We start from the raw sequence: 9,640 nt of genomic DNA on the forward strand, positions 1-9,640 counted from the left end.
TCTCGAATTCTTTACGTCGAAACAAGAAAACAATTTATTTATTAACACTTGTTCCTATTCTGTCCTTCACTTTATTACTTTCTATTTTTTCTTCTTCTTCTTCTTCTTCTTCTTCGTCTCTCGTCTTTATCGCCCACTCATTCTCTATCTCATTTCCTACCTCGCTCGATCCTTTTTTTTTACCATCAGGTTTGTTGCACTAAAAGACTAAAACACACAAATCCGCATGCACTCTTGTACTCTATTCTATTGCATTGAAACATAATCAAGGCCTCTGAAGTTTGAATGTACGATCACACTGTCAGATAAAGCAAATAGAAATGATGCACATTCAAGTCATTAAAAATTTAAAATGTGATGTTTAATTATGTTGATTGGTACGTTTTTATCTTGCTTTTTTTATGTTATATGTATATATATAAAAAAAATGCTCTCTATTCATGAAACATTTTGCATAATGTTCTAAACATATACATACTCTACAAAATATGAATATATGTAATATGAATAAAATGAATAGTAGGTAAAGGGTATGTGAAAAAATAATAAAGTCAGAATATGAAATATGATGCTGATCTTTTTCTCCTCCTCTTCCTTCTTCTCCTCCTCCTTCTCCTCCTCCTTCTCCTTCTCTCAAGGAAGTAATTAATAACAAAAAAGTATTTTCTTAGTTGGCTGATGTTTCTTCTAAAACACCCCGTCCTGAAGTTTATCTTCTTTAGCTTTAGTCTTCATTTTTACATCAAAAGGAGCGGGATGAGGAGAAGGTGAAGGAAAAAAAAAAAAATCTGGAGTGAACATCACACGACTTTCTTTATCCTATTGAATGATGCTTGTTTTATGTTCTATAGTAACTTTTACAATATCTCTAACCGTTTACTCAGTATAGCTGAAAACCGCCAAAAAACGGTCGAAAACCGCCAAAAGGCGGTCAAAATTCCGCTAACCGCAGCACCTATCTTAACCAAAAGCTTTGTGTTATATTCTTGTCTCATTTGTGGACTACATACCAAATTTCAAGTCTCTAGCTCACACCGTTCCCGAGATATTATTGAATTACACCGAAAACCGCCAAAAAGCGGTAAAATGCCGCCAACCGTTTCACCGATCTTAAACAAAAGTTTTGTGTCGCATCCTTGAACATTTGACAGCTGCATGCCAAATTCCAAGTCTCTAGCTATTACCGTTCTCGAGCTATTTTGTTTACAGACAGACAGAAGGACAGACACACACACGGACCAATGGCTGAAACTTTGGATTTAGGCTCCAGGGGCCTCAAAACGTGTTTTGGCACTAAAAACTGACCATAGAAAATTTGACCCGATTACATTAGTTTCCTTCCCATAGGATAAGGAAAGTAAAAAGGATGAGAAGAAGATAAGAAGAGGAGGAGAAAGGGGAGGACAGAACATAAGGACAAGGAGGAAAAAGAGTAGAGAAGAGAGGGAGAGTATAGAAGAAGAAGAAAGAAGAGAGGGATGAAAAAGAGAAGAAAGAAATGGGAGAGAAGAGGAAAAAGAGAAGAAGGAAGTTCATCTTTAATCGTCTTCATGTTTACATCAAAAGGAAGAGGAAAAGGAGAAGGTGCAGGAAGAGGGAAGGAAAACATGGAAAAAAGGGAAAAAGAAGTGGAGAAAGGGAAAGAAAGAATTGAAAGAACTTAGGAGGAAAGAAATAAGACGAGGGAAGAAAAAGAAGAGGAGGAGAAAGTACCTATGAGAAGGTAAAGAGGACAGGAAATAGGAAAAAGGAGGAGGAGGAGGAAGAGAAATAAAACAAAAGTAAAAGAGTTACATCAAAAGGAGGAATAAGAGGAGAAGGAGGAGAAAGAGAAGGAAAGAAAAATGGAGGAAAAATTGAGTTTCTTTTAACTTGGAGAAAAACTACGGAAACAGAAGGAGAAAGCTGAAAACTGGAATTCGAATTCTTTACGTCGAAACAAGAAAACAATTTATTTATTAACACTTGTTCCTATTCTGTCCTTCACTTTATTACTTTCTATTTTTTCTTCTTCTTCTTCTTCTTCTTCTTCGTCTCTCGTCTTTATCGCCCACTCATTCTCTATCTCATTTCCTACCTCGCTCGATCCTTTTTTTTTACCATCAGGTTTGTTGCACTAAAAGACTAAAACACACAAATCCGCATGCACTCTTGTACTCTATTCTATTGCATTGAAACATAATCAAGGCCTCTGAAGTTTGAATGTACGATCACACTGTCAGATAAAGCAAATAGAAATGATGCACATTCAAGTCATTAAAAATTTAAAATGTGATGTTTAATTATGTTGATTGGTACGTTTTTATCTTGCTTTTTTTATGTTATATGTATATATATAAAAAAAATGCTCTCTATTCATGAAACATTTTGCATAATGTTCTAAACATAATATACATACTCTACAAAATATGAATATATGTAATATGAATAAAATGAATAGTAGGTAAAGGGTATGTGAAAAAATAATAAAGTCAGAATATGAAATATGATGCTGATCTTTTTCTCCTCCTCTTCCTCCTCTTCCTTCTTCTCCTCCTCCTTCTCCTCCTCCTTCTCCTACTCCTTCTCCTCCTCCTTCTCCTCCTCCTTCTCCTCCTCCTTCTCCTCCTCCTTCTCCTCCTCCTTCTCCTTCTCTTCCTCCTCCTCCTCCTCCTCCTCCTCCTTCTCCTCGTCGTCGTCTTCCACCTTCTTCTTCTTCTTCTTCTTCTTCTTCTTCTTCTTCTTCTTCTTCTTCTTCTTCTTCTTCTTCTTCTTCTTCTTCTTCTCCTCCTCCTCCTCCTTGTCCTTCATCTCTTCTCTCAAAAGCGAAGCTCAGGCTCCAGGCTCCAAAGATCATCATTTGTCAACAAAGGGAGATGAAAATAAAGTGAAAATAATAAATATGAGCAATTTAAATTCTTTCCATTTTTCGTGTCATTTTTCCCGGCGCCTTTTTTTCCAAAAAAAAAAAAGAAAAAAAACGTCAACTTTTGCTCCTTTTCCATCCCATTTACCCATTTACGCAATGTTTTTATTTATTCATTTTTTACCCTACAAAAAATAATCATAATAAGTAAATAAACCTTCAGAAAATTCTGTTTCGTGAATATTATTATTTATTTTTTATCTACATTTACAGCAAAAAAAAGTAGGTAGATAATTAGATATCTATACCTAACAGCCTAACGCTAGTCTACAAATTAGGATTGATAAAGAAGTGAGTACCTAGATGATTAGTGACAGTAAAATGTAAATAAAGTTCGAACAAGAAGAAAAAATGCAGTTTGCTTTGAAAGAACCTAAATGAAAAAGAGCCTGCAAGGTAGGAAAGTTTGTCTAGCCCAAATTCTTGAAGGATTGAGGGAAAAGTCAGGACGTGTCCCTCTTTCAATTGCCCACCACGGGCCGACAGAACCTACAAAGGCACTAAGTACTTAAAAAAGCCCAAATTCCCGAAAATAATCCCGAAGAAAAAAAAGCAAAGTAGGATTTACTCTGATGGGATAATGTTCGTTCTCGGAACGGCTGGCTTTCTCCTATCCTGTCTTGCTTCTCTCTTCGATTTCGGGACGATAAGACCATACCAGTTACAGTTCCCTCTGTCAAACCTCTTAAAAAAAAGCCCAAATTCCCGAAAATAATCCCGAAGAAAAAAAAGCAAAGTAGGATTTACTGGCACTAGAGCCGCTATGTTATTTTACTCCCAAGGAAAAAGCATTTATTATTAGCTTAAAATATTGTGCTTTCTCTTCATACTTTTTCTCTTCTCTTTTCTCTATTTAATAGATTCTATACACCTACATTAGTACATTACCTAGTACCTCTACACACCTATTTCTGCAAGATTTTATGTCGTTCCTTCTGCCTTGTGAAAAGATTTGAGCTATATTTTTTCAGAGATGGAAACATACAGATTACAGAAGTACAATACATTATCTTGGACTTTTCCTCCCGGCAAAACTCTCTCTCTCTCTCTCTCTCTCTCTCTCTCTCTCTCCCTCAAGGTTTGTTCTCGGAACGACTGGCCTTTCTTCTCTCTTCGTAGTTCCCTGTATCCAACCTCTTCAAAAAAATCTCTCTCTCTTTCTCTCTCTCTCTCTCTCTCCCTCAAGGTTTGTTCTCGGAACGACTGGCTTTTCTTCTAGGATGCCTTTCTTCTCTCTTTTCTCTCGTAGTTCCCTGTATCCAACCTCTTCAAAAAACTCTCTCCCTCTCTCTCTCCCTCCCTCCCTCCCTCCCTCTAGTTCTCTCACTATATGACTACATCTTCTATTCCTTTGTAGGTATTTCTCAGAATAAAATCTCTTTTCTCTCGTAGTTCCCTGTATCCAACCTCTTCAAAAAATCTCTCTCTCTTTCTCTCTCTCTCTCTCTCTCCCTCCCTCCCTCCCTCTAGTTCTCTCACTACATGACTACATCTTCTATTCCTTCGTAGGTATTTCTCAGAATAAAATCAAAATGCACATGAAAGTCTCATGCAATGTCAAGGCATGTTCCATTCGTGGAAACGTCAACCATAATGTTTTTTTTTTTTAATAAAAAATATTATTATGATATCATAAGTACCCACCGGCAGAAAAAATCTTTATTCTCGTTTTTCTCAGTCAAAATATTAATAGCAATAAATACATAAATAAAAAGTATTAAAAACAAGTTAAAAGTTATTATTAAAAAATACAAATGCATATCATGGAAAATTTCTAAAAACAAGAATATAAAAATAAAATAATAATACCTCTAAAGAAAAATAAAAAGTCCAAAGAGAAGAGTTGGAGACAAAATTAAACATGACTCTCTTCTCTCCTTACAGGTCATGTTAAAATTTCTCACAGAAGAGAGTCATGTTAAAATTTCTGACATTAGAGTCATGTTCAAATTTCTGACATTAGAGAGTCTTGTTGAAATTTCTCACAGGAGAGTCATGTTAAAATTTCTCACAGGAGAGAGGAGAGAGCCATGTTTAAATTTCTCACAGGAGAGAGTCATGTTGAAATTTCTCACATGAGAGGGTCATGTTAGTATTTAGTAGCGAGGCTACACGGTCATTTTTTATTAGGGGAGGGGCGCTGAAAATGGACCCCGGAAACGACATTTGAAGAAGTGTAAAGTATCATAAAATGGACATTTCAGAATGATTAATAGGGGGCGAAAAAAAAAAACGCGTAACGACCAACCCTTTTGGCTAAAGGTGATAGAGGTGCCCAACGTTAAGCTACGTTAATATGAAACGTGCTCGGACTGGGCTATGGACGAAAAGGTCGCCAAAGAGGAGAGGAAGATTAACACAAAAGAGGAGAAGGGAGAAAGCTAGGAAAGGATGAGGTTGAAGTGGAAGTAAAGAAAGATATCAAGAGAGAAGAGGGATTAGGATAGAGAGAAAAGGATGACGGGAAAGAGAATGAAAGAAGAAGAGGGAGAGAAATCAACGAAAGGCGGTGGGAAGAAGGAAAAAGAGAGCAAGAGAAGAGGAGTTATGTAGATTGAAAAAGAGAGGATGAAGGAGAATGGGAAGAGAAAGAAGGAGGAGAGAGAGGGAGAGGTCTAAGTCAATGACTGATGGGATATTTTGATGTATTGGTTGAGATGAGAGAGAGAGAGAGAGAGAGAGAGAGAGAGAGAGATAGGAAACCGACAGGTTGACCTATGTGACTCGATGCTCTGTCTCTGTCATTTGGGGACGTTTTTTTCCTTGTTTTAACATGGTCAAAAAAGCTGAAAAGGAAGTGTGAGGAAGAAATCATGGTAAAAATACTAAATATAGATGTAAAAGAAATAACTTATACTACTTCACTGGGTTGGTAGGGTATTTATATTATAGAAAAACAGACATGTTTCGCCCACTGGGCATCATCAGTGTATAAACAGGGATATTATAATAAAGAAAAATGTCAAATAAGCCGCAAATTTTTTAAAAAAAAAAAAAAAAAAAAAAAAAAAAAAAAAAAAAACAATCCCTACAAACCTAAGACTGGTCCTAAGACCTATCCATCATTAAAAACTATCACCCCGTCAGTTAAAAACCGAAATAATAACGAGAAAATTAGTCTTTTATCAAATTCAAGGCCAAAGAGGCCCTTTGAGGGCCTTGAAACTATGAAAAGGCACATCTGCCACCCACGAGAAAAAGAATGAGCCACAGAGCCATCAACCAACAAAATCGGTCCCGTAGTTTAGGCTGTAGAGCGGTCAACGTCAAAGAAGCAGCAGCTGAAAATGATTTTTGATGATTTTTTTTTTTTCAACTTGGTCTACTTTTGTACCCCAACACACACACACACACACACAATCCGTTTTCTTCCGTCATTTGTAGGTGTCCCTCTACAACTACCTGAAAACGGATACCTACTTTCCCTGTCGCGTATATAATATCTCTAGTAGCGCGTCAAACTTTCTTGACTTGGCGGGGCGGAGCGCTACCGCGCTCCTTAATGAGGCCTTTTCCAATGTAATGGCTTGTCTGAAAGCAAGATTATCAGTTGTCATAAGTAGAACAGCAAGCATGTCCATTAGGGGCAGTAAAAGGAGGTGAAAGAATTGTAATAATTTGTTGTTATTCGAAGATGGGCCAATCAGTTTGTAAACAGAACATTGACTTACGAGCATATCTGTAATAAGTTATTAAATAAAATGTTTCATATTTTTCATCATCAATATCAATGTTGTTTTGCCTTATTTCTATTGATGTCCTAGATTTTTACCTGATTTACTATTGTTACAGCCTATTACTGGATTTGTCAACATAAAGTTGGAGGATGAAACTCCAATGTTTACCAAACAGAAGGTAAACTTTTCTCCAACCAATCAGATTACTCATCTTGTTGTGGGAGGAAACACAATAGTTCTTGCTATGGCCAATAATGTTCTGCTTAGAATTAACCTGAATGCTCCTGATGTTCTTGAAGGTAATTTCTCCTTTTATTTTGAGAGGCTCACTATAGGCTGGGCTGATGTCTACAGTCTTAGTACATCTACACAGAACTACTGGAAAGAAACTCAACCAGTTGGTAACTATGTATTTACTTACTACTGATTTTTAACCTGACTCTTCATATCATATCTTGACACTTCATATCAACAACTACTTAAAGAGAGCAGTGACACTGACATGATTGGCTACACGGACAATGCCTTGCCTTTAGATTCCGATGATGACACATGAGGCTACTCATTAGTAACTTATCTCAAATAAAATAAAAAATAACTGAAATTCCTAGTTAGTTCAGTGTCATTATGGATACTGATTGTGCTCCACCTCCCTCACCAGCAACAATTTTGCTTTTTGGCCAATCATCATCAAAAGTCTGGAAAACTATCATGCGAATCACCCAGGTGACTAGTTACTAAATTTTCTGTGAGTTTCTGTTCAGTAGCTCAGTTTGTAGTGTCCCATTTAATTACACAGGGCATGGGTCCAAGTTAACGAATCAATTTCTAGGGCTTTTTTCATGCCACAAAGTGGTATATTTTTGGGGGTTTTACTATACTAAAGTAGATGGAATCAGATTTGATTTGAGAAGGGGTAAGTTAAAATAATAATAACAAGGTGTGTCTAGCTAGGGGACATTAAACAGAAAGTAGACTAGCATCTGGTGTGCGACTATAAATAGGGAGAAGAACAGCTAACCCTAATCAGCCTAGATGGCTGATAGTTTCAAAGGGTTCTCTGCTTGAGCACAAAAGTCCTAACAATGGATGTATTAACACATCCCGCGAAGCCCCGGGAGCGCGCAGCGCGACCGTAAACAAGGGAGCGCGAAGCGCGACCACATGCACAACCCCTCGAAGCCCCGGGAGCGCGCAGCGCGACCGTAAATCGACGAAACTACTTCCTCGAACAGTGTCATTAAATTTGCTCTCAATTCCCCAATCGATCCCGTCCCCCCACACCATTTCCACAAGATAAACATTGCCGGAGACGCTTAAACTGGGAGGCTAAAACTTCGATAAGTTTCCCCTCCAAAACTTTCGCCTCAAAGTTCCCGAAGTTTTCGCCGGTCGTTCAAGTCACTTTGGTCGACTTACTTTTCTCGTCTTGGTGTTTGAGTTTGAGAAAACGTTCGGCCTGATTAATTTTCTACCCCGGGAGCATAAATTATTCATGAGGAAGGGGTGAGGACTGCTCGACCTGAGGGGGTAAGAGACATGTCTCGATCGAATCGAATCTGGTCCGCCATCTTGGAAGATTGACTCGGGAGGAATGCAAGATTGTTGACCTAGGAATTCTAGGATCAAGAAGAGGTGTGCCTGTACTAAATCACAAGATGGGGCGCCTTCGGAATCGGTTCTGAATCCAAAAAATTCCTGAAAGGAAAATACATCTAAAGAAAATACACCTACAAGTAACATACGCTCAAGGTCATGAACCAAAGCCACATGAAGCCAAAACCTACTATTAGGTACTGAATTGAAATCTGGAGGTTTTTAATTAACTGAACCTTTACAGTGTCCCTGTACGTAAAGACTCTGCAAACCAATTTTACCTCACAAGCTTACCCCAGACCAAATGTTTTGATTTGTGTCAAGAAAGCTGAGAAAGCTTTTCAGAGGTAGTAAAACCTATGTACGTATTATAATATGTATCTATGTCTGTATCCATATATATGTTTACCTTCTAATACTCTTAGTTCAATTGAAATTTAATAGTGTGTGGAAGGATTTAAAAATCCACTCATCACCAGCACAAACAAAAAGGTTGTATTTTCTGCAGAATTAGAAATCCGTTTCAATATTATTGGACTAAATGAGAGAAAAATTGAGTTTTATGGAAAAGGGTAGGTACCTATATGGTTTGGACAAAAAGAAAATAAATTGAAAAAACAGAAAAGAAAGAGATGGTTTTAGACTCTAAAGTTTAGAAGCCTTTCCTTCATTAAGTCCAATTCCCACTAAAACTTTCAGGTCACCCTCCAGTCCATGGTACGTTCAACGAACGTCGAACGGTCGAATTTTTAGATTTATTAGATAGGATTGATGGCCTAGTTAGCTTGGAGGGTAGAACGTCTGCCTTGTAAGCGCTAGGTCGCGGGTTCGATTCCCGCCCGGGCCGGATTTTGTCCCAATCAGATAAGGTTCGTTCCCGAAACGGCTGGCTTTCCATATCTACTTGACTAGAGCATAACCTAATGGAAATCAGGATTAAGGGGGTCGCTGAAAATGCCCAAAGGGGTGGGGGAAATAAATATAATAATAACAACATAAAAATCAAATACCCACCTAGCAATAAAATCATTTGTAAATTGTAAAGGCCTTCAGGTCGAAACAATAAATTCTCCCCAATGAGGGGAATTAGTAAGGTAATTTATATTTACAGCAAATGAAAGTTTGGAATTAATGACGGCCCATTTTATTACCCATGAAATTTGTAGACGAAGGTAGATAAATGAAGGTTTTTCCAGCGAAATTTCGTCCGACTAAAAGTGAAAAAACGCCCTAAGAAGAATGATTTCACACTCAGATTACCCTGAAGTGAAGTAGGTAAGCTTTAGTGAATAGTAAATGTGGTTCTACAACTACAATAAATGAAAATAATAGCTGTTGAAACAATAATAGTAATATTTAGTTAATCATTTGTCCCCGAAAAAAATTCCACAAGAATATCGACAGAAAAGTCTTAAGACAGCCAAAAAGAAAAAAAAACCGAACGTTCCCGAACATTTCTCCC

At 37.5% G+C, this 9,640-nt stretch overlaps 1 protein-coding gene across 1 annotated transcript in view; it reads left to right on the plus strand.

Moving 5' to 3' along the window:
• The first annotated feature begins 6,613 nt into the window (after positions 1-6,613).
• The window catches only part of LOC108253483 (vacuolar protein sorting-associated protein 18 homolog), a 10,656-nt gene continuing 7,629 nt past the window's right edge, over positions 6,614-9,640 (plus strand). The window contains exon 1 of the mRNA XM_017447528.2: positions 6,614-6,881. Within this exon, the coding sequence (XP_017303017.1) occupies positions 6,743-6,881 (139 nt within the window). The 5' untranslated portion in view covers positions 6,614-6,742. The remainder of the gene's footprint in view (positions 6,882-9,640) is intronic.

Source organism: Diaphorina citri, unplaced genomic scaffold (genome assembly GCF_000475195.1).
Source record: "Diaphorina citri unplaced genomic scaffold, Diaci psyllid genome assembly version 1.1 scaffold1918, whole genome shotgun sequence".
Lineage (NCBI taxonomy): Eukaryota > Metazoa > Arthropoda > Insecta > Hemiptera > Psyllidae > Diaphorina > Diaphorina citri.